The 24,732-nt window shown below is 45.7% G+C and overlaps 1 protein-coding gene across 1 annotated transcript in view; it reads right to left on the bottom strand.

Moving 5' to 3' along the window:
* The window catches only part of RYR2 (ryanodine receptor 2), a 720,715-nt gene that overhangs the window by 271,707 nt on the left and 424,276 nt on the right, over positions 1-24,732 (bottom strand). Inside the window, exons 34-41 of the mRNA XM_054975163.1 lie at positions 24,331-24,490; positions 23,897-23,983; positions 23,030-23,256; positions 21,141-21,939; positions 7,168-7,368; positions 5,589-5,694; positions 5,040-5,183; positions 1,029-1,302 (exon numbers count right to left, since the gene is read on the bottom strand). Of these exons, the coding sequence (XP_054831138.1) occupies positions 1,029-1,302; positions 5,040-5,183; positions 5,589-5,694; positions 7,168-7,368; positions 21,141-21,939; positions 23,030-23,256; positions 23,897-23,983; positions 24,331-24,490 (1,998 nt within the window). The remainder of the gene's footprint in view (positions 1-1,028; positions 1,303-5,039; positions 5,184-5,588; positions 5,695-7,167; positions 7,369-21,140; positions 21,940-23,029; positions 23,257-23,896; positions 23,984-24,330; positions 24,491-24,732) is intronic.

The raw sequence follows: 24,732 nt of genomic DNA, 5'->3' as shown, positions 1-24,732 counted from the left end.
GGTGCATGCAGGACTGCAACCATTATTCACAAGTGAAGGTATGTTTAGATGCCTCTTAAAATACTTTCACTTGAAAATAATGTATGCCAAAACTCATGATCTGATTAGCCAGTAGGCAGTATTTTCTGTGCACCTTCAAGCATATAATTTTAGTATTGAAAGAATTAGAACAACATATCAGTGGTGATTGGAATTCAAATATATACACAGGCAAAACTGACTATAAGAAAACAAAGCTCAAGAGCATTATTTTGAACACTGACTCCATTCCATGGACTCTGCATATAGTTGAACTCCACAATTGTTTATACATAGCAAGGTTTGATAGATTGCTCTGCTTGCAGAACAGCCCTTTGCCACCATCTCCTCCTTTATACTGCAGCCTTTTGCGCGCCATCCCTCCCAAAGCTGCACCTAAGGATCAAGAAACTTTCAGGAACAATGCAAGGAGTGTGCAGCAAGAAGGGGGAATCAGCAGAAATTGCCACATCCTTCTGCACATGTAATGAAGGTCCAACCCCTTGAATCCAAGGTTCCACAGCAGATTATAGGAAATTGCTGTGTACTGATTACAAACAGGTAAACTATTTTATAAAATGAGAGTTTAAGATCCCACACCCTGCTTAGAAATCTCTTTCTCTTATTTCAGAACCCTTCACAACAGCCGTGGTTAGACAGAGCAAAACATTAAACAAATGGCCAAATATGCATATCCATCCATAACTAGATCTTGTCTATCTCTGCCCTGTGGTACCATCACTGCTATATTCTCTAATTACATTGACATTCATGTTTGTTCCTCAGCTCTACCGCATATAGGGGTGAATAGCTTCAAACTAAACCGGAATCCAGGATATGGCCACAGAACAAACTCCCCAGTTCTACAACTTCCATGTCTGCAGTGCTCATTACATCTGAAGTCAACAAAAACGCACTCCTAAAGACTTGTCCATCAATGTTTCCATAGCAAGAAAGAATATATTTAACATATATTTAACAATAAATTTTTAAAAGTGCTGAAGATTTACCCTAATCCACGAATCATAAGTTTCTCTTCTTCCTTGCCCATTCTGACACTGAGGAGAGAACGGATCTGGCCAAGCGATGCCAGTAAGTTGATTGTATCTTCCACAGATATGCCATTTATAGTATATGTTTTTGGCAGAGCTCGAACCAGGCCACCAACTCCATCATACTGGCGGTGCAGCAAAACAAACATGCCCCTCACCAATTCTGGATCCTCTATTACTGATTCTTGGGCCCAGCGTACCATTGTCTCTGAAATGAGTTGCTGGAGAGTTGCTAAATGAAAGAAATGTCAAGACAGACCAACACCAAGATTGTTTCAAATTTTAAACAGTTAATTAAATGCAGTATGCTATACCGGTCAGAATTAGAATTTAGAAGAATTCATTTATTGAATTTTATTACTAGGGCATGCCACTAAATAAGTCATTGACAAGCTGGAAAAAACAAAACTCATGGAAACAGATGCTATGTGTGACTGTGTCAGTATATCAGCATCATATTCACCTGTGAAAACAGTCCTAAATAAATTGTTAAATCCTCATGAATGTTTATATTTAGAAATATTTCCCCTAAAAACCACACAGATTCACCGTAAGTTCATTCTTTTAAGTAAGGTTAGAAAAAACAGGTTTTACTTACCATAACTGTTGTTCATCTAGGTCTTCCGTGCAGGCACACATGGGACTGCGCACGCGCAGGCCTGCCGATACCGGAGATTTTTATAGCTCAAAGCCACTAGGGGGCGCTCCCGCCTCCAGGCGCGCATGCGCGGCCGTTTTCCCGCCGAAACGGCTCCTAAGAGGCGGAGCGCCCCTCACATACCCTCAGTTCCTCTTTCACCGCCCCCTGCAAGGTAAGTACCAAGAGAGTTAGCGGGGAAGGAGGGAGGGCATGTGTGCCTGCATGGAAGACCTAGATGAACAACAGTTATGGTAAGTAAAACCTGTTTTTCATCTACGGTCTTCCTGCGCAGTCCCACATGGGAAGATTTCAAAGCCAAATACCTGGGTGGAGGTGATGCCAAGGCATCACTCAAAGATGGAGTGCAGAACTGCCGTGCCCACTGCTGTCTCCTTTCTATCTAGGATGTCCAGCGCATAGTGCTTCACAAAAGTATCTGCCAAGGCCCATGTCGCCGCTCTGCAGATGTCATGGAGTGGAACACCCCTGAGGAGAGCCGCTGACGACGCCTGGGACCTGGTGGAATGGGCATGCACTTCCAAAGGACAAGGTAAATTAGCAACAGTATAACACGTCAGTATAGTCTGGACCACCCATCTAGAAATAGTCTGAGACGAGGCCCGTCTACCCTTATGCTGCCCCGCAAAGCAGACGAATAAATTAGAATCAAGCCGAAACGGCTTCACCCTATCTAAATAAAACAGAATGGCCCTGCGGACATCCAGAGAATGAAGGGCCTTCTCTGCCTCTGAAGTCAGAGCTGGGAAGAAAACTGGCAGAACCAGCTCCTGAGACAAATGAAAACGTGACACCACTTTAGGTAAGAACTCGATCTTCGTATGAAGAACAACCTTCTCAGGATGAAACTTCAAATAAGGGGGCTCGCAAGATAACACTGCCAACTCCCCAACCCTCCTGGCCGAAGTAGCCGCAATCAGAAAGGCCACTTTCATTGACAAAAAACGGAGCGGACAGGAAGCTAAAGGTTCAAACAGTTTGGACATCAAACGAGTCAGAATCAAGGGCAACGACCACTGATGTACCAGGGCCCGAATAGGGGGAAACAAATTATTCAACCCTCGCAAAAACAATTTAGCAGAATAGTGGGAAAAAACAGATTTCCTGTCAACCGGAGGGTGAAAGGCAGAGATGGCTGCCAGATAAACCTTAACTGAAGAATTGGCTAAACCCTTCTGTTTCACCTCCCACAAAAATTCCAAAATATCAGAAAGGGTGGATTAAAAAGGGTCCAACTCCCTGTGCCTACACCACACAGAAAACTTATCCCATTTAAGGGCATAGGACTGCCTAGTAGACAAACGTCTAGCATTCAGCAGAACATTAGTCACAGCCTCGGAGAAGGCACACCCGGTCTGATCAACCAAGCTGTCAGTTTGAGTCTGCCGATGTCGTGGTGAAGAACCCCCCCGCAGGTCAGGAGGTCGGGAACCACCGGGAGACAGATTGACTGAGTCTGAAGACTCAGGAGAGAATGGAACCAGGGTTGTCTCGGCCAATATGGGGTCACCAAAATGACAGACGCCCTGTCCCTCTAGATCTTGCTGAGGACCCGTGCCAGAAGCGGGAACGGAGGAAAGGCATAACACAGAGGACCCGACCAGTTTAGTTGAAACGCGTCCCCACGTGATTCTGGGCCTACTCCTCCTCTGGAACAATAAGCTAGGAACTTGCGATTTTCCACTGTCGCAAAAAGGTCCAGCTCAGGCACGGATCCGAGGAGATACCACCTCTGAGGGGTGATGGGACGGATCATATCCAGCATCAGAACCGACTCGAAACGAGGGGGACAACGAAGCACCTCTATAACATCGATCCGAATAGTACAAGCTTTCTCTGCTAAAATAGCGAGGAACTGGCTCATCTCGATGCCGACTCTCCCTGGATCGGCTCCAGTTGGACCGAGGCGAGCTCCGACGGTCAGATCGACGTGTAGACCGACTCCGCAGACTCCTAATCGAACGAACCGAGCCCGATTCGTAGGAAGCCGATCGAGGCTGACCCGATGGCGTAGGAGGTTTCTCGAGTAGAATGACATCATCCTCTTGAGTCCCCCGGACTGGGGGAGTCTTAGATAATGGACGGCTAGCTGATTCCGTACGCTGTTCCTCCTGGGCAGTAGTGGAGTCGATCGGAACCGACGGGGAAGCAGTAATTAGGTTCTCTAAAACTGCCTTATCGTGCTTGCTGGAGTGCTTATGCTTTTTCTTTTTCCTTTCAGGAACGGTACCCGTCTTCGACTTCACAGTTGGATCCGAAGTCGTCGAATCCGAAGGGGCTGGAGGAGCCGGAGGGGTCGACCTCGGAACCAAAGAAGTGGAACTTCTACGGGCTCCCTGGACAGGTGAAGCCTGGGCAGTCGAAGAGGTCGAAGGAGGTCGACTTCTAGAAGTTCTCGGAACCGAAGTGGTCGGCTCCGACGAACTCCGAACCGGGGCGACCCTCCCGGATCTCGACTCGGAACGGCTCAGAGACGGCTGGGAACAAGGAGTCTTGGAACCCGACGCCTCCGGAGGAGGTCGAGATGGTGCAGACGGAGCAGAAGAAGACTTCGGCGAAGGATCTTCGACAGACATCGCACGCTGCCAGAGGGAGGCATGCAAACGATCCGCCCGCTCCGCCCTGGCCTTGGAGGTAAACGCGCGGCAATGCTTGCAGGCTTGAGTGTTGTGCATTTCCCCAAGGCAGTATAAACAAACAGTGACCATCCGACCTTGTCATCTTGCGATTGCAGGTCTCACACCGCTTGAACAAGGCCGTCTCCAACATCGTGAACGAAGAGAGCTGTAAACCTCAACGATCGGTGGCGAAAGAGAAACTGAGGGTATGTGAGGGGTGCTCCGCCTCTTAGGAGCCGTTTCGGCGGGAAAACGGCCACGCATGCACGCCTGGAGGCGTGAGCGCCCCCTAGTGGCTTTGAGCTATAAAAATCTCCGGTATCGGCAGGCCTGCGCGTGCGCAGTCCCATGTGGGACTGCACAGGAAGACCGTAGATGAACCATTGTTATTGGCAGCTTTCATAAAATTATTTTTATTTGTGGAAAGCAAATTTATTTAAAAGAATATGCATAAAATTCTTGACAATATTTAACAGTACTGAATACATAAATGGAAGAAGATCTGTAAGATATTGTGGTGGCAGTGGTGGACTGTACCACAGTTGGTTTATTTCATCACACCATCACAATATCTGAAAATCCAGATATTTTGATGCTGTAATTAAAATTAGCAAAACTATGCTCGGATTGAGACAAAAGGAGTAATATCCTTATGATCTTTTTTAGTACTGACATTCATTGTATACTACTTACATGGTTTCTTAGCATTGTCATCAACTGGCTTTTCTGCTTGTTTCTTTTTTAGATGTGTGACCCTTTCCACAAGATATAGGAGGCGACCTTTAATAGTTAAGTCACTGTTTCCATCCAAAGCTCCATCTTCATCGAGTTGAATTCCTAGAGACAAAAATTCAAATATATAGATGAGTACAAATAAAGAGGCTGACAGGATATTCTTATCATTCTAATAGTACGAACAGATTTTCTTACTATAAATGAAGCCATGACTTCATTTTAAGTGTAGCATAATTAGTATTACAAGAGAAAACAGTGAGTTTATATTTGTATGATTTATTTAATACATTATCGACTTTCTGCCAATGCACTCACAATTCTTCCTCTTTTAAAAATGGTTTAAGTACATATTAATGTATTATCTGGAACAAACCAACAGTTCCTTTGCATAACAATCATACAACTGTGTAGTACACCATATCTAACTGAACAGTTGTGATTATTTTATCAAGTATATTTATTTGTTAGAGTATATTAGAAACAAGAATATACAAAGAGAAAGTTTACCACAGTGAGCCATCAGGTCTTCATGAAAATCCAAGAGCTGATCCCTAATTTCTTCAGGACATGGACAGTCGTTTTTGTCATCCTTAAAATTCAGCAGCATATTAATCTTAAATGAAACAATAATGACAAGTATATTATAAGGAATGTTTATGAGGTGAAGCATAAAGCCGAAGAAAATCCTTTCATCATAAGGTTTCTGGACTCATATTAATATTCCAAATGTCCTTGTTAGAAATGTTTCCTTTGCTGGTTGATTTACGTATGTAGATCTGACTTGGTTCAGTTTTGATGCTCTGCAAAACTGTCCTTTTACACCCATTACAGCCTCTTCACACAACTGATTCAACATAATCTACAAGTCCTCGTACACTATAAATTAAGTACTCTCCCATGGGTGTATTTTGGACATGAGACAGTATTTGGATACTATTTTATATATCACAGCATGTACACAGCTATCTTTTAGAGGGAAAGGCTCGCTAGAGAATTGCTATCTGTTGATGTTAGGCTCACATATTTTACTGAATGTATTTCTGCTCCATCCCTAATTCAAATTGCATCAATAATAAACAAAAAGGAGGATAATTTATATAGGATATTTCAAACAACTGAAGAACTTTGCATAGATTCTCTCAAAACTACCACCTATATTACCAGCCAGATGAATAATTGCAAAGTACTGGGGAATAGTTCTCTAGTACTTACAGTTAAAATGAGGGTCATGCTTATAAAAGAGAATTTCAAATTTATTTTATATGCATTCCTATTCTTAACTGGTCTGCCCATCAGACCTTAACATACATGGAAATTCATAAAAGGAAAAGCATTCTCAAAACCATATATACACCAAGATGTGAAGAACTTAAAACAGTCAACATAAGCATCTTATAGTGAGCACAGAAACAAACAATTACCACAAAATGGCTGAATATGCTTTCCTGTCCTTCACACCAGTAAGGATATGTGCATTAGCACTGTATTTACTTATAATATTCCCAGGGCTTTTTTTCAGCAGGAATGCAGTGGAACAGAGTTCCGGCGCCTCTCGTGTCCGGTGGCCCCGCCCCCCTGATCTCCAGACAGAGATCATTTCCCCTGGAGGAAATGGCCATTTTGTAAGGGGGCCTGTGTGTTTCTCCCTCATGTCCCTCTTGAAAGTTCCACCACCTCTTTTCCCAGAAAAAAAGCGCTGCATATTCCCACCTTGCTTTCTACCATGGTCAAATATCACTAACACCAATATAATTAGCATCTGTCTCTATCCCCAATTTGTTCACAACCTAATTTAGCACCAGCTACTAGAAAATAGTTTTATAAGAGTGGTCAGTAAAATGTAGTTCTGAGTTTTTATTTTTAAAATTCGAGAGTAGCAAGTGAGACATAAGCTCTCTTTATATTTCCCAGTGTAGTGTAAACAGCACCTTGGAGGGAAATATGGACTGGAAAAACTGAAGAAGGGTTAAACTCTTCTTCTCCGGTGCCACTTCCTTGACTCCAATGCATCTGCCACAGATATTTTGCCTTTTAAAATAGTGGGACAGACAATCAAAGATTGATATTTATCTTTTTTGAATTATACCTGTTCCTGTGGTGGAGACCGAAACTCTTTTGTTTTCTTTGCTGTTAATGCTGCAGACATGTTCAATGCCTGCATAACTTCATTGTATCGAAAACGCTGATTCTCTTGAAGTTTAGCTACAAAGTCATCTGAAAATGCTACAATGGCTTCTATTCGATGGCGTATCTGACAGTCACAAAGGTACTGGAGTAAATGACACATCTGTAAAAACAGAAGAAAAAAGGCCTATTTGTCAGTCACAAAGGTATTGGGGTAAATGACACATCTGTAAAAACAGAAGAACAAAAAGTCTTCAAAAGTTTAATGGCATCCACTACCACCACCACCACCCCCTGCAAAAAAAATACAATTAGGAACACTCTCTTACCAAGCAAATCCCACTGTTATCTGGTGCTGAGGCTGGCCTCCAGGACCCACCTGGGGTCACCCCCCGGATACCCAAAGAGACCCTACTCCAGCTCTACACACCAACACAGGCACTCGTCGGCCAGGGGTGGGAGCCTTGCAGAGACTGCTGCCAAGTCATGTCACAGCAGTGGGCCGCTCGCAGTCACCATCAACCTAGCAGCGATGCTGGGGTAGTCCCATTCTGCAGGGCCAGGACAGGCTAATGATGAGGAGGCAAAGGGGCAGCCTGGGAGCAGAGGCTGCAGGCTTGCCACTACCACAGCAGACATCCTTGCAGCAGTGGAAGTAAGAAGGCTAGGTAATCTCCAAGAATGAGTGGCCAGCAAGCTAGAGACACAGGGCTGCCACAGCAGGAAACATCATGGCAGTGGAAGTGGCAGAGACTGGATGCAAAGTACATGCCGTCACAACCAGTGGTCTTTTGGCAGAATAGGAGACAGGGCAGGGTGGCCACATGACCTGAGAGTGGGCCATGGGAAAGTGAAGGTGGGGCAAGCCTATAGTGAAGGCAGTTGGGCCATGGGAGGCTGAACACCGATCAGACGATCCACAGCTGGGAGTGGGAAGGAAGCACAGGCAGGTGTTGCTGCCTAGGGCAGCCCACATGGTGGCATGTCTGCTGATGGTGGAACCCCCAAGGTTGCAAGAAACGACACTGGGGCGCCTTTGTTAAATGTTACATTGACCAAAGGAGTGGGCCTGAAGCTCATAAGAGAGATGTGTGAGAAAGGAAGGAAGATGTTCCTTCCAGAGATAGCTCCAAGGACAGATAAGAAATTGCAATCTTGCAATTTCAACATTTCTTGGAATGTTGTTGACCTAAGTTGTTTCTTCCAATCAGAATACCCCTAGACATTTGTATCATGACAGGTGGTTACCCTCTTCCTCCAATGGGGGTGGGGGGTGACTGTATTCTTTGAGCCAATAAGATAACAAATACTATAATTAACCAAAAGGTATTAATTGCTTTGTACTGCTATTGTAGCTCTGACGAGCTTTGGGCACGAGGAAACCTTTTACTCCCTGTGTAACCATTGTTCCTCCATTGTTTAATAAACAATTCTAGATTGCTTCCTCTACAGGACTCTGTGTGTGTGTGTGTTATTGTGATTGGACAGAGGGATATTCAAGGCACCAGTTTGTGTACAACAAGGCAAAATGACTCTCTGCTCCGTAGCCAGCTCTCATGTGTGACCCCGGTGGAGGATGTCACACCTAGAGGTGTTCCAGTCATGGATATGACCCAGTTTGGCCATTGGCTGGTCAAACACTAGGAGCAGCCGGTGAGAGATGTTACACAGCAGCTGCTGGAGCCCCAGGTGACCATGATGAGAGACTTTTGCAGAGCTCTTGAGGGCGACAGAGGTGCTTCGGTAACACGGGATGAGAGGTTCCCAGTGGGCAGCACCCCAGGGTCAGCATAGACCACAGAGTTCCAGCTCATGAAGTTAGGCACTGAAGATGATGCTGATGCCTGCTTAGAGGCCTTCAAGCAGACTGCAGAGGTGGCTTGCTGGACCCAGGACTAGTGGACCTTCATCATCAGCCCCTTCCTCAAGGGGGAAGCCAAGGTGGCACTGTGGGCCTTACCCAAGAAAAATGGGGCTGACTATATGAACTTGAAGGAAGTCATCCTGGAGCAATGTGAGATAACATCAGAGACGGAGAGCTCTGGGTTCTGATATACAATAAGGGGGAATGTCTGCGAATTCTGGTCACATCACTACAGGACGAAGCCTACCATTGGCTCAAGCCCATCATGGAGGGGGAAAAGCGGATCATGGACCAGGTGTTCCTGGAACAATTGTTGCAGGCCCTTTCCCCTTGTGCTCACTACTGGATTACCTGCAAGCCTGCTGAACTTAAGGGGGACATCACCCCACTGGAGAACTTCCTGGTTGCCAAAACCTGGAAGCCAGCAAGAGAACCCTCATGTCTGGAAGGGGAGACAATATGGAAAGTGGAGAGGAGGCCCCCAGATCTGGGAGGGCCTGGCTGAGCCCTAGAGGTAGGTCAACTCCACAGGACCTGCAGCTGGGTAGCCAAAGATGGGGTGATCCTGCATCTGTGCCTCCCCCAAGCCTCGGACAATCCCAGGGGCCAGCAAGGGGGTGCCCATCCCCAGAGGGGATCAAGGGCTGGGGCTTTGCTTCACCTGTGGGCAACTCAGAAACCTGTGAGCAACTCAGCATTACTGCCCTCTGATGGAGTGGGGTGCTGAGTGGGAACTAGCCTTTCCTGCCTACGTGTAAGCAGTCGGCCTGGCTGCCATCTTCAATAGCCATTTTAACTTAGCTATCTGTGATATAAAATCACAAGGCCTCATGATTTAAAATGGCAGCTTGTATTGTACCCAGAGCACCTCCAGCTAACAGTTGCTGAGTCCCACCCAGGAAATCAAGGCATGAATGGAATTCCACATGTAAATGCATACAGATTCATGGGGATTAGTTTTGCAGTCTCCCCAGCCCCTCAGGAATCTAGTGCAACAAAGATCTCGCAGAGTCATCTCCACTTAACACATTCCTTTCCCTCCTCCCATCATGAGATCTTCTGTCCTTGATTGAGCAGCTAATTAAATAACATTCATAAGTATTTACAGTTCGTTCCTGGGAAGGTACATTCCCCAACTAAATTCATCAACTTAGCTCCGGTGGACTTCATTAACAAACTACCCTTTTGGGCAGCGCTAGAACAAATTTTGCATTCTCTGTCACATACCCCTGCAGCTACCAATCAAGGTAATCAAACCTTTTGTTAATCCCAGGAACTGACCGTTGGAGTCTCTCCCACCTCAGGGCACGTTTTACTCTATAATAGTGCCCTGGCCCTATTCAAATTGTGCATGCTTCCAGGTTGCTCCCTTAGGGTCTCTTCCCTAAGCCTCTCTCTCTCCATGCACTTATTGGATCCAAAGTGCTGTTCCATTGAGGTTGTTTCAAGCCTCTTGGTCTCCTGGCCGAGAATGCTGGTGTTTGAAGCTGCCCTCTTCCCTGTGGGCTGGACTACTCTTCAGGATAGGTAGATATACTTTGCCCTTCCTCACTCTATCCCAACTTCTGCCTAGCTTCCTAGGACTCTGTGCATGTGTAACCATTTTTACTATTTACCCTGTGTGTATGTGCACATATTTTCCTCTTTCAATAAAATATTGCCCTTTGAAATTTAAGCACCAGCCTCATTTGCTATTTTGGAAAGGGACTCCGTAAAAATTGGTGGAAAAGATCCCGTAGTTACCGGCCTCTTGCATAGCTGTCTTCCTTGCTTGCTAATTCCCCCCACAATTCTCTAAGTCACAAGGAGACCAATTCAGGTAACAGTTTATTGGTGGAGCCATGTGGGCATCATTCTGTACTTCTATAAATTGGGACCACGCAATCTCAAGGTATAGGTCTACAGATGTAGGGAATCTTCCCACCCCGCAAAAACATTCGAGTTTGATGAGTGATTGTGAACCTCGTGTGTGTGAAATCTTTAGTTGCTCCTGATTTGGGAAGGGAATCTTTACCCGATTTTTCTGCCTTTTACTTCCTGGGAATTGTTCCCACTCGCTCTTTTGGTCTATTTGTCGGGTGGGAAAAGTTAGGACACGCTTTCTCCAGCCCCCTCCTTTGTAGAATAGCTAGCTGTTAGGGATCAGGATAGATTCCTCCCAGTTGCACAGAGATCAGGACAGGTTTCTCTAAAAACGGCAGAAAGAATTTAAAACTGAGCCACGTGACTTTAAATCCCAGCCACCGAGCATCTTAACTTGAGAAATCAGCTACCAAGCTACAGTTTGTTTAAATAGGGTTAGCAATTATCCCAGTTGAGGAATTGGTACCCCTCCCTTCCGAAAATTAGCCAGTTTTAATATACTTAACCAGTTGTCCAGTTTGTTTCCTAAAAGCTTTCTTTCCCCTGCACTCCGCCAACCCCAGCCGAGCCGCAGCTGTATGCTCCTCCAAGTTCGTTTTCCCCCTTGTCGACCCTATTGGATAGTAGGAGCAAGGTTTTTAGGCTAGGGTAAGCCTCCCTGTCCCTGGACACTGGCCCATTTCTCTAGATTCACTCCCGGGAAGAAACCAGCAGCAGTGCATGGATTGCTAAGGGCTTTAGAGCTGAGCGTTCATGTAGTGTAAGGGGCTCCTTAGGCTAAAGGAGTGTGGACCCTCTGCCACCTAGATTTTTCATTGTGGAAAGCTGCCAGTTAAAAAGAAGCAAAATGTTCAAGCAGAGCCTGAGTTTGGACAAGACTGAGCACTGGATTGTAAAACGGGGTCCAAATTCCTGGGAGGTGGGATCCTTTAAAGGCCTGAATCCTATTGTGATACTGAGAGAAGCTTTTAAGAAAAAATGTGAGGGAAAAAAGCTTAGAAGCTCAAAGAAAGATGCTTGTGCAGCCTGGGGTTTATGGATTGCCCTCAATGACTGCACAAGCATGGCTCAAGAAGCCCAAGAAATAGTTAAAATTCAAGGCCAGGAATTAGAAAAGAGCCGAAAGACTTGACCTCCTGGTTCATAAAAATGCCTTTGCTTCAGCTGCCCAGAGAAATGAATCCCAGTTAATGGAGTCCCAAGCCCGAACCCTAGAATTGGAACACATTAGAAGAACAGCTTGTGCAAACCAGGCAGGCTTCCCAATTCCTAGCTAGCCAGGCTAGAGAAAAGCATGCTGAAGTAAGCCACAAGGCGAGCCAGCAGGAGATCCATTCCCTTAAAAAAACAGCTAGGTCTCCAGACTGCCCCAATAGCCTCTGTACACCCTGAAACTCTCGCAGATCTCCCAAGCCCTGAATCCTTCCAGCCCTTGCCAAGGGATGCCCTGCCTTCAGCCCCATATAATATTCAGCCTGAGAAGGAGCCAACTGCTCCTCTTAACCCCATAAGGAGAAAACCATAGAAAAGTGAGCCACAAATGGTAAAAGGGAGCTCCAAGAAATCACAGAAAAGTTTCCCTAGATCTCTACAGAAGCTCAGAGCATTGCCAATCAACTTGGCCCCCTTAATAAGAACACAGGGATTAGCTGGCTAGTGCCCACCCTACAGCCACTGGGGCTGATTTAACTAGGCTTGCTTGCTTATGTGCAGCGGGGACAGATGTATCCACCATAGAAGCTGCCATTGCCACCCGTGAACCTGAGCAATGGCTGAGAGAAATAGTCCATCTGATCTGGCCACGACAGACAGCGGAGATGTTATTTGTAATGGAACACCAAGCCCCAGGAGAAAACCCAGAAGTTTATGTTGCCCGGAAAAAACTCCTTGCAGTCATAGCTGAGAAAGTAAGGATGTATGGAGGAGTCTACAACTTCGATCATGACCCCTTTAAACAAACCCTATATGCAGAATTAAATTCCCAGACTAAAATCATCCTGGGCCCACATGGTCAGAGATCTCCAAGAAAATCAGAACTGTAGCAGACCTCCTCAGAGAAACTGTCTTCCTTGTTTGCTAATTCCCCGCACAATTCTCTTACTCGCAAGGAGACCAGTTCAGGTAACATGCGGCCCCATGACCCAATCACCAACCTTGGTGATTGTGGTGACCATCTATAAATGACATTTGACAGCCTTGCTGGACAGTGAGAGCTACCCACCTGTTCCCAGTAAGGCTATCAGTCCTATGGACCATGTCAGTGGCCTGCTTTAATCAACATTCTGAAGACTACTCCATGGTAAGGGTGTGTGTGGTCTATCAGGGACAGGTGAAGGAGACTGAGTTGGTCTACATACCAGCTGTGCCTTACCTAGTGCTCCTGGTCCAAGACAGGCCCCAGTTCCAGATGGCCCTGCACTCCACCACTGCTCTTCAAGTGGCGCTCCCCATGACTGGCCCCACTGAAGCAGCCAAGGAAGGCCCAGTGGCTGCTCCACCTGACAGCTGCTCCACCTGACCCCAAGGGCTCATGGCCAGTCAACCCTGACTTCCTGGCAGCTCAGGAAGTGGACCCATCCCTCAAGGTCTTACATAAGAATGTGGAGGTAAGTGAAGGGGCCATTCTGGACAAGCAATGGGCCCAGCAATTTCCCTGTAACGTGATGGAGGGTGAGGCATGGTATAGGCAAGTTGGAGACCGAGGTGAGACAGCTGCTGGTACCTTCACAGTACTGGGAGGAGGTGTTGGCTGGCACCCACTTCCACCCCTTAGTAGGGCACCAACAGGTGAAGAACACTGTTGCCAGGGTCCTAGCCTACTTCTTCTGGCCTTCAGTGCCAAGGAACGTGAAAGAGTTCTGCCAAACATGCAGGATGTGCCAGCACATGGCGAGATTCCCCCATGGGCTGGTACTGCTACCCATCATAGACACCCTTTCAAAAGGACCATCATGGATTTTGTGGGACCTCTCCTAGATACCATGTGTCTTCTGGTACATATTCGTGCTGATGGACTACATCATCAGATATCCTGAGGCCATCCCACTATGAACCATGCAGGTGAGAGGTATTAGCCACTTGCTCATGTGCTTCTTTGACCAGTTGGGGCTACCACATGAAATCCTCATTTACAGTGGGACCTCATTCATGGCCTCCCTCATGAAACACCTCTGCCGGGCAGTGGGCATATGCCAGATATTCACCACCATCCTCAGACAGCCGAGCTGGTAGACAGGTTCAATCAGACCTTAAAGGCCATGCTACAGAAGCTTGCCCATGAGAAGCCCAGCCAATGGGAACTCTTCTTGGTCTCACTACTTGACAGGTCTATGGAAAACAGGATACATTGAAGCCAATTCCCCCCTTGCAGCAAGAAATCCAAGCTCTCCTGAATCAAGGTTTTTTTTATTGGGAAACCATAACTAAAGTGTATATATGTCCACAGATTACACAGAAGCAAAATAAAGCATCTGGCTGTACACAGAACTCTTGCTGAGAATGACGCATGGAATGCTTGCTACAAAGTTCCAGTCCCTCCCTGTGAGCCCCCCCCCCACCCTCAGTGCCCAACCAGCTGGGCATAGTCAGTGGGAGAGTAGGCAGGAACCGTCTCAAGGCCTCTGTGGCAAGCCATCCAAGATAAGCGTGCTGTCTTCCCAGGAGCTGGACGGCCTGTGTGAAAAACCACACCCACACACACATGCAGAAGATGATTGCAAATCAAGTGAAGATGGAGGGACTGTGGGCAACAGACCTGGCACTACTATTCGCAGTACAAGAAACCCTCCAGGCATCCACCAGATATGCCCTAATGGACAGCTATGGCCCCTGCCCCAAAAGGTCACCTCCCTGGAAAAGAGCACCCAATCATGAACCAAAAAACAAATACAGCAGTTCCTCAGCCAGTTGTCAGTCAAACTGTGTACACAAAAACCAACCAACAGCCATCCAGTAGATGCCCGCCCGCTTGCAGGCATTCCAGGCCCTCTAGTCCATGCTGTTGCAGCACTCTGTTCTGGTGAACCTTGATTCAACTGCCCATTTATAGTCCACACAGACACCCTCAACTCAGGCCTCAGCACAGTGCTGTCCCAGGAAGTAGATGGACAGGAGTGGCCCATTCTGTTCCCTAGCTGCATGCTCCAGCCCCCAAAGACCAAATATGCCATGATACGCCAATGAAGAGTGGGCCCTTAAGTGGGCAGTAGGGGCACTACAGTACTACTTAGCTAATAACCCTTTTATCCTCATTACCAACCATGACCATGACTATAACCTGTTGCTGTGGATAAACCAGGTGAAAGACCATAACATCCAGGTATTAAGGTAATATCTCTCCCTTCTCCCTTTTAGCTTTTATGTTCAACACCAACCCGGATGTGTGCACACTAATGTGGACAACCTGTCCTGGATCTTTAAGGATGCCATCTCATCAACCCGTAGCTTTCCAAGGAGGGTGTCTGGTGTCAGGGCTTGCTGCAGCTGCCACTGGGCGTGGCACTGGGCAGTCTGCCCCTGACGTCCCAGGGGGGCCAGGGATTCTGCAGGACCCTGCTCTGTGGAAGGAGGGGCAGTATACCTCACCCTGACTCCCTCTCAATCCACTCGCTGGCCTGCTCAACCTGGCCTGCTTACCCCCTGCATCTTCCACCATCTCTTCCTCCCAAGACTCTCCTTCAAGCCTCCACTCTCCTTCTTGCCTTTTCCTTGGCTTCTCTCCACTCCAACTCTGCTCCATCACTCCTACTCAAACCCACCACCGCAGAGCTCTTCCCAGCCACCCTTTATAGGGTTTCCTTTCTCCACCCCGCCCTCCTTCCAGGCTTGTTCCCTCCCCTGACTGGGCCCAGCTGTGCATTCCTCCAGGTGTTTCCCTCCAACCACTAATCCCTCCTGGGCTCTTTTGCCTTGCTGGCAGGGTGGGGTTGAGTGCGAGCCATCCCCAGCTGAGGGCTCCTTGGCCTTGCTCATGAGGAGCTGCCCCAGCCAGCCTCTGTGCTATTGAGCTTGCCTGGCCTTGCTCACGAGGAGCTGCCCCAGCCAGCCTCTGAGCTACTGAGCTTGCCTGGCCCTGCTCACGAGGAGCTGCCTTAGCCAGCTTCTGTGCTGCCTGCTCAGCAATGCTGGGCGGGGCTACCCATCTCCTCCCCCAGAATGCCTGTGGCAGCCCCCTCTGGAGAGGCTTGGCTTCTAGCAACTCCTGAGCCAGGCTGCTGTCTTCTAGCCATGGTGTGGCTCTGGGCTGCAGCAGCGGCGTCGGCAGCCTCTCCCTGCCAGGTAAGGGCTCTGCTTGGGCTGCTGCTGCTGGACCCACCTTCCCCCTGCTGTGGCCCTTTCCCTCCGGCCTGCTTAGCCCCCTCTCTTCCCCCTGGAAGGTGGGGCTGGCTGGTCTCTCCTTGCCCCCTCCACCCCTCTGAGGTCCTGGCCTTTTGCCCCCTCCCCCTGGAGTAGGTAGGTTCTGGCCCTGGTTGCCGGCTTGGGGGGTGGAGTTGCTGCCACCCTTTTGTCCCCTGCTGTTCCCTCTTGTCAAGTCTGGGGGCTGGGGCTCAGACCCCGGACATCTGGCGCTGAAGTCGGCCTCTGGGACTCACCCAGGGTTGCCCCCCAGACCCCTGAACAGCAGCTTCTCCAGCCCAACACACCACCACAGGCACTCACTTGGTGGGGCAGGAAGCCTGGCAGAGGCCACAGCAACCATCGACCTGACTGCAATGTTGGGGGAGTCCCATGCCGTGCGGTCAGAGGAGGCTGAGGACAAGGAAGTGAAGGAGAATGCTGGGAGCCAAGGCCAGGGGCTCACTGCTGCCATAGCAGACTCCCCTGTGGTGGTGGAGGGAACAAGGCCAGGAGACCTCCAGGCCCTGGGGCAGGCCAAGGAAGAGTGACCAGCAAGCCAGAGCCGCAGGGCCACCATCACAGTGGCAGGCAACATCATGGTAGTAAAAGGGGCAGGGACCAGCTGCAAGATACTTGTTGCCATGACCAGCAGTCCTGCAGCAGTACAGGATACAGGGCAGGGTTGCCACCCGGCCCAGGGGTGGGTCAGAAGAAGGCAAAGGTGGAGCAAGCTGGCAGTGGGGCTATGGGAGGCTGAGCACTGGCCAGATGAGTCACAGCTGGGAGCAACAAGGAAGCACAGGAAAATGCAGCTGGCTAGGGTAGCTCACATGGCAGTACATATGCTGGAGGCAGAACCAGGGGGTAGGGAGTGGAATTGGTAAGAAGATAAAAAGTGAGAGTCCACAACAAGCCGATGAGGAGAGGGGAGCATCTGGTCTAGGAGCTTGCAGAAGAGAGCAACAGGATGAACCAGATGACTCTAAACCAGCCCTGCTCTCTTTCTGAGGCTAGAGAGACTCCAACGTGCCCGGCAGAGTTAACATCAGCAAAGGCTGATGGCACCAGTGCAGGCTCAACTAAGACACAGTGCCACAACTGTTCATTAGAATTGCCTTTCAATATTATTAATGCCAGGGCTCCTTTGGAGGTGGAACGCGCTGGAACGCTGTTCCGGTAGCTCTGAAAAGAGGTCACATGGGCTTTGGCCCTGCCCATGTGATTCCTTTTCCTTCTGGCTGTCCTCGTCTTTAGCAACAGGCTCTGCTGCTTTATTTTCATTTGTGACTCGTGGGAGAGATAGAGGGAGAGAAAATGAGTGAGTGAGTGAGTGAGTGGGGCTGGGCTCCAAAGGAATGTAAGCTGCTTTGAATTCCTTCTGCTCTGCTTGCTTGATTTTTATTTGTGACTTGTGAGAGAGAGAGGGAGAGAAAATGAGTGAATGAGTGCAAGCTGAGTGGGGCTGGGCTCCAAAGGAACGTAAACTGCTTTGAATTCCTTCTGCTCTGCTTGCTTTATTTTCATTTGTGACTTGTGAGAGAGAGGGAGAGAAAATGAGTGAATGAGTGCAAGCTGAGTGGGGCTGGGCTCCAAAGGAACGTAAACTGCTTTGAATTCCTTCTGCTCTGCTTGCTTTATTTTCATTTGTGACTCATGAGAGAGAGGCTGAGCACTGTGAGGGAGAGAAAATGAGTGAATGAGTGCAAGCTGAGTGGGGCTGGGCTCTAAAGGAACTTAAGCTGCGTTGAATTCATTCTTTACTTTACTTTACTTTAATTGAATTTTTATACCGCCCATCTCCCGAAGGAGTCAGGGTGGTGTACAGCAAAAGTAAAACATACAAATATAAAACAATAAGAATATAAAATATAAACATATTAAATAATTTAACTAAAAACAGGACAATTCACTTAAAACACATTTAGGCCAGCCCCGCTTGTTGGAACAATAACGTCTTAAGGGCACGGCGAAAGGTGACTTGTGGGGGAGAGAGAGAGAGAGTGCATGTGTGCAAGCAGGGCTGGCTCTCCAGAGGAGGGTAAGCTGCTTTGAGTTCATTCTGCTTTAAGGAAATACCTGGAGATTTTTGGGGAAAGGGCTGGAGGAGTGGATGGTGCCTTCTGGCACACTTCCGGTGATGTCAGGGTGTGTGGCATATGCTAATGAGATATGCTAATGAGTTCCTGACATTCTTTTTCTAGGAACTGACCCCCGATTAATGCAATTAGTAATATTAGGTACTTATTTGCCTTTTTAACTTAACAAAAACTCACAATCTCTGGTGTAATTTCTAGGGCCTGGTCTCAGGGTTCCATTACATCACATTTTGAATACTGAGTTATTCCAACAGCCAGCATTCTCTTCACTCATTTTACATATTTAATTTCTGTAATGAATTACACAGTTTATATGGCATTTAGAAACCTTTCAAAAACAACAGAAACCTTTCAAAAACAAAATCCAAAGGGAAGCTGCTGAATTGGAATTCATATGTAAATTTGACTCAGTTAGACTTAGATTGAATAGAGAATATGAATGGTTATCTCATTATCATAAGTAACTGACTTTCAGGTATTCTATTCAGAATCAGGTATGAAGGGGAGCGGTCACACTCAGCCTGGATTGTGCACTCCACCATTTCCATGACTTTTGCAACTGATTTGCATCTACTCCCCCCTCCCCTCCCCAACTATATATATCTGGTGAGCTTCTTCATACCCTCCACACATCTGATGAAGAGAACTGTGGTTCTCGAAAGCTTATGCTACAGTAAAGTTGGTTAATCTTAAAGGTGCTACTGGACTCTTTACAGTTTATATGGTCTTTGTTGCTCACTGGCATAATCATGTTTTCCTTTTCATACGTCCATTTTTTTTATACTTTGGCATTTAATTTGTACTTGTTCTCTTGTTCAAATTTCTTCAGATTCTGGTCTATCTCTATTTAGTGTCTTTAATCTGAGATTATACATCATTTTCTTTGTTCTCTGTTGCTGCACTCAAATATCAAGAATTAACCATGTTCTGTTCCTCCACCCCTCAAGGACAGAACACACCTGAAGAGTTCCTTGTTTTCAGAAGCGTTAAACCAAATCTGCTCCCTCTTCATAAACTAGGATTTTAAACCATGTCTTAAAACTGGTTTAGACTCCCAATTTGTGGCAAAGAAAGAAATTCCATTTTTGTCTAAGCACTTGTATTCAGACATTACAGCAAACCAGAGTTTGATTGAAGATTTCTGAAACTAGGAGGTCTCAAAGGTACACTGTGGAGAAGAAGTGGAAAGAGCAGGAAGGAGGAATGGAGCACAAGGCACAGCAACCCCCCCCCCCCCACTTTTTGTGCATATCACAAATAAACTTTGCTTTTCACATTTAATTTAGCCTCCATTTTAGACAACAATTTTCTCTTCTGGTTGTTGTGGGTTTTCCAGGCTGTATTGCCGTGGTCTTGGCATTGTAGTATAGGAACTACAATGCCAAGACCACGGCAATACAGCCCGGAAAACCCACAACAACCATCGTTCTCCAGCCGTGAAAGCCTTTGACAATACATCAATTTTCTCTATTTGTCCTGCTGCTCTCTGTACTGCGAATTTTCTTCCCCAAATAGCCATAAATGTTCTCTTTGCTCCTTTAAAAAAGTTTCATCTTCTTTGCTGCCCAAGTATTTCCGTAATTTAATGTTGTAGAAAAAAATAAACATTTTCTGTTTATTCATAACTATGATGATGCATCTTAATGCACACCTCCTATCCCACATTCTATCAAAACTAAACAAATACATGCAACTGGATTGGGGCAACAGAGTGTAGGTCCAGTTTCCTCAGCAACATGTTCCTTCTCTTCTGCAATACCCATTCCCACTTTCATACCCTTTTGCAGCCTTGCCCCCACTTTTTGCCTCATCCCCAGCCCCTCTCTTTGGCTGGCAGGGGGGAAAGGAGGGGGAGGCAAGCCAGGAGCCACTGGTGCACATGGCAAACCAGATGCCCCAGTGACACACTTCTAGTTGAAAACTGGAAGTGATGGGGTCTCACTGGGGCCTAATCAGCCCCAAACATAGTGAAAATACTATGTTTGGGGCCATTTTGCTCCTGTTGAGACCCCATCGCTTCCGTTTTTTAACCAGAAGAGATGCCATCAGGGCCTCCAGAAGTATGCATGAGTAAGCTAGATCAGGCACCTGCAATACCATCACCCATCTCCCATTTTGAAAGTAGGAGGGGGGAGCTGGAAACCCTACTGGCAACACTAGGAACAGAATTCATGAAAAGCAATGCCCCATTGAGTTTAACATTAATTATAGCACAACAGTGTGGAACAGTAATTGCAGAGATGTAACCACGTGGTCCGAACTAAAATCCTGAAGGAATGCGCTGAGGGTAGGGTTTGGGGGCCTTTTGATGGCTCTCCGGTCCCTTCATTGAGGGTTTCGCCTTTGGGGGTGGTACCTAAAAAGGTGCCTGGTGAATTCCACCTTATCTACCACTTGTCTTTTCCTCAAGTTTTATATGGACATTACTGATTTGTATCCCACTTATTCTCCAGGGACATATGGACAAAAAAGAATAGAAAAAGACTTAAATAGTTCTACATGAATAGTAGGTTTCCCTACCTTGTTTTCTGAATGCAGCTCCCACACTTTCATTCCTAAACTAAACAGGACTACTTCAAATTCTGGATAAGAAGCAATCCAAGGCTGGGGTTAACTATGATTAACAGTGGTCCAAACATAATGCCCAACAACAGTTAAGGTGACCTGCATAAGCCCATTGAGATTTATATACTGTTTAAAATATGAATTTTATATGGAGTAACTAAATAAAGAAAATTAGGTTCAAAATTCATTATCTTATCTATAGTTTATTACCTGCAATTTCACAGGCTCAGGAAGCTTCATTTGAAGAAGCCCTTCTTTTGGGACCTTCTCTCTGATTTCTTCCTCTCCTTCTTCCAAATGTAGCCCCTCTGTAATAAGTCCCTTCTCCAGTATTTGTATCTCATCCTCCTGGCCTGTGTCTTCCTTAAAAACACTAGGTTCAATCAGTTGTAAGATATGTTTCAGATCTCCATTATGGAATACTCCCATGATAAGCAGAGTGTAAAAAAGCTTGATCAAAGGGACAAATAAAAATTCTGTAGTTCCACCAACAGGATCTCTGGCATGGAGGCTGCCTTCATGAACGGCCTCCGTCAGCATCTCTATGGTTTTAGCCTTTAAAATTTCCAGAGGAAATTCAGGACTGTATTGGTAGCATTCATTGTTAATCCTTACAAAACTGGGAGAGGAAAATTGCATCCTGGGTCGCAGGGAAGTGCTGAGTCCAATTCCAGGGAGCCCATGCTTTTTATTTTCATCTGGAAACAAAGTAATGCTTTTTGTCTCATCTGTCATTGGAACAATAAATTCATTGTTCATCATCAACCTTGCAGTGGCATAGGTGTTAAGGTGAATGTCAATGAGAAGGTCATAATAGCCTGCACGCAACAAGCCGGGCATATATTTGTTCTCAATTGCATACAGAAGTTGAGACTCATCAACATGACTGCACATTGCATGTGCAACTCGATTGTTCCCAAGAGCACAAACAGCTGAGTACAATCGGAGAGTGTGGTAGTGAAATTTCAATAATTCTTCTTGTTCCGTCAACTCTAAAATATCTATTGATCTGTAGAAAGGAAAACAGATTAGTTTAAAAAAACTATTATGTATAGGAACATGATGATTATTATTACAGTTATTATTGTTTAATTATTTTGAACTAATTGACTCACAGCTCAACTCAGTTCAGACATCATACAAAACCATGATTTATTTTTAACTATGAAACAAGGATTCATCTCACAGATGGTCACTCAAATGCTAGTTTGCCTCAACAAATTCTGATTGTATTGCTTCCTCCCTTTAGCTAGGCGGCATCAGCAGTGAACAACTAAGTATTAAGCCAGGACATCTGCATTCAGACATCACACAAGACCAACTGAAGTTAATAAACCAAGTTCAGATCCTGCCTTCATATCCTGGTTTGAGACATCCTAACTAACCACTGTTAGTGGAATAGCTTGGACTCAAGACTATCATACTATTGTTTTATGTGATATACAAACTAAATCACAGAAATATCAAAATTGCTGATGAAAACATGCTAACATTCTAACTAATAATAAAATGATATGTGATTGTTGGTATAGTGGTATCAGGTTACCAAGTTATGGGCCATAACATAAAATAAGGCATATTTATCAGTACCCATACATTGTGTCAAGCTCTTCTGATGTCCCCCGCTTCCAACAGTAGTTACCCTTAACATACAGAAAGCTTTTACGGAAACTCACAAGTTTCAAAAATTGCTTTCTGTGGTGCTATAGGAGGAAAATGTACAATGTTCCAGTAAATTCCAAGGTATGGTTGAAAGGCATGTGTTGGAGCAAAGTTAAGAAGTTCTGGGTTTTGTTAGTGCTTGATTTGAAAACCTCATGGAACCCATTTGACTTCCATGACAGAAGAGGGGCGAGCATATAGATGTAAATAAATAGACATGGATTTTTCCTTCACAGTCATTGGATTGTAGCCTGGATAATACATATATCTGTCTCTTGTCCTGAACAAACTCACTAGGCCTCCACTTAAAAAAAATATCGCAAAACATATTTAATACAGGAAAAAAATCTTTCCTCAGGAATATGGTTGGTCATAAATTATGTCACTGATGCCACCCTCCTAGTTCTCCTCTAAATGTAAATGCAAACAATCAATACCTGTTTTCCTCTGGGATGTGGAGGGACATGAACTGCAAAGGCTCCAGACATTGTACTGACCAGCCTTGACGCTCACTGATCCGGGATATATCCACCTTCAGAAAGTGATTTGGCACTCTGCTCCAAAGTACATGTGTCAGAAACTGAACATGGAGACGGGGAGGACACTGGGGGAATGGGTTTTTGTGCTCACTCTTGAACAATCCTGCTGACAATGGCATTACATTCTGGAGAGAGCAAGTCAGATGTGACTGTCAAATTTAAGAATCCAATCGATGATAAAACATAAAACAAAAATGATACAAATATTTATAGTGAATTATCATGATCCAGAAACGTTTACATATCAGATTAACATGTGCAGTGTAACTCTCTTTTCTAAACTGCATCTCAACTTCCCACCATTTATCTCTGGCAATGGCACAAGCTGTGCTGGCAAAAATTAGCACAAGATTTAGTGAACCATGGGAAGTTTGTAAAGCCCCCCTCCTTCATAATGGTAAAAAAGTTACAAAAGAGGCTTATAGTACCCACAGTTTTCAGACTTGTTCAGATGGTAGCAAGTATGAAGGATAATACACACAAATTCCATGAGAACATGTACAGATCCTTGTCTGCTGTTCCTTTGCCAAAAAAGCCAAGATTTCAACCACCAAGGTATCCAATGGTTGGAAAGGGACTTGAGAGAATGCTCATCTTTTCTATATAGCTCCACCAGTCTCAACCTTTCATGAAGTAGCAGACAATACTGTTTCGCAGTGCTTGACAATGTTTTAAAAGGTTGTGCATGGCAACATTTGAAGAATTACTGCAGTGCTAGAAACATTCTGAAAATAAGAGCTTATCATAGAAATAAATACTAAATACCTTTATTCTTCCCAGTTCAAACTGGAAAACGTTGGGGCTTGTAGCTTGTGCAAATACTGCAGGAAATAATTTAGTGCTTGGTTCAACCTATATCATAAAAAAACAGAAATGTGTTACTATTCAAGATGTTAGGTACAGACTGCAAAAATGGTTAACAATATATGTGTTTTTATGAAGATAGTTTCAGGTGTGTAGCTATGTTGGTCTGCAGCAGAAGGGCAAGATTTGGGTCCAGTAGCAATTTAAAGACCAACTATATTTCCAGGGGATGAGCTTTTGATGGAGGGAACCTTGACTCTCGAAAGTTCCTAACTTGGAAATCTATTTGGTCATTAAGGTGCTACTGGACCCAAATCTATGAACTATCAGATGAGCTAAAACAAAACCACTCTAAACATTTGTTTGTGAAGAAATAATATGCTAAAAATAATTACCTGATAATATGTGCTTAACTCTTTGCCATTAGCTGTGAAGGACAGGAGACCAGTTGCAGCATCAACCAAACAACCGATCTCTAATCCATTGTTATTGCGTCCTTGCCCTGGACTCATGCTCTCTCCTGCACACACCATATAGCAGTTGCTTCGTTTGATACTGTATTGCAAAAGAGCAAAGGCATGTGAGATACCATGGCAGGCTACTTCATTCTCTCCCATTTCAAAGAAAACTTTGCATATGGAATGGAAAATTCATATTAATGCACAGAACACTTCCAGGTTCATAGAAGAGAACAGAGCAGCGACATGTTTAGATTTCTCTGCATGCACAGCAACTCCTATCCATGCTTTAATGCTATCACCATAAATACAGCTCAAATGCAGTTCATATGTATCCAA

Source organism: Eublepharis macularius, chromosome 1 (assembly GCF_028583425.1).
Source record: "Eublepharis macularius isolate TG4126 chromosome 1, MPM_Emac_v1.0, whole genome shotgun sequence".
Taxonomy (NCBI): domain Eukaryota; kingdom Metazoa; phylum Chordata; class Lepidosauria; order Squamata; family Eublepharidae; genus Eublepharis; species Eublepharis macularius.
This window is presented reverse-complemented; position numbering and strand designations above follow the sequence as displayed.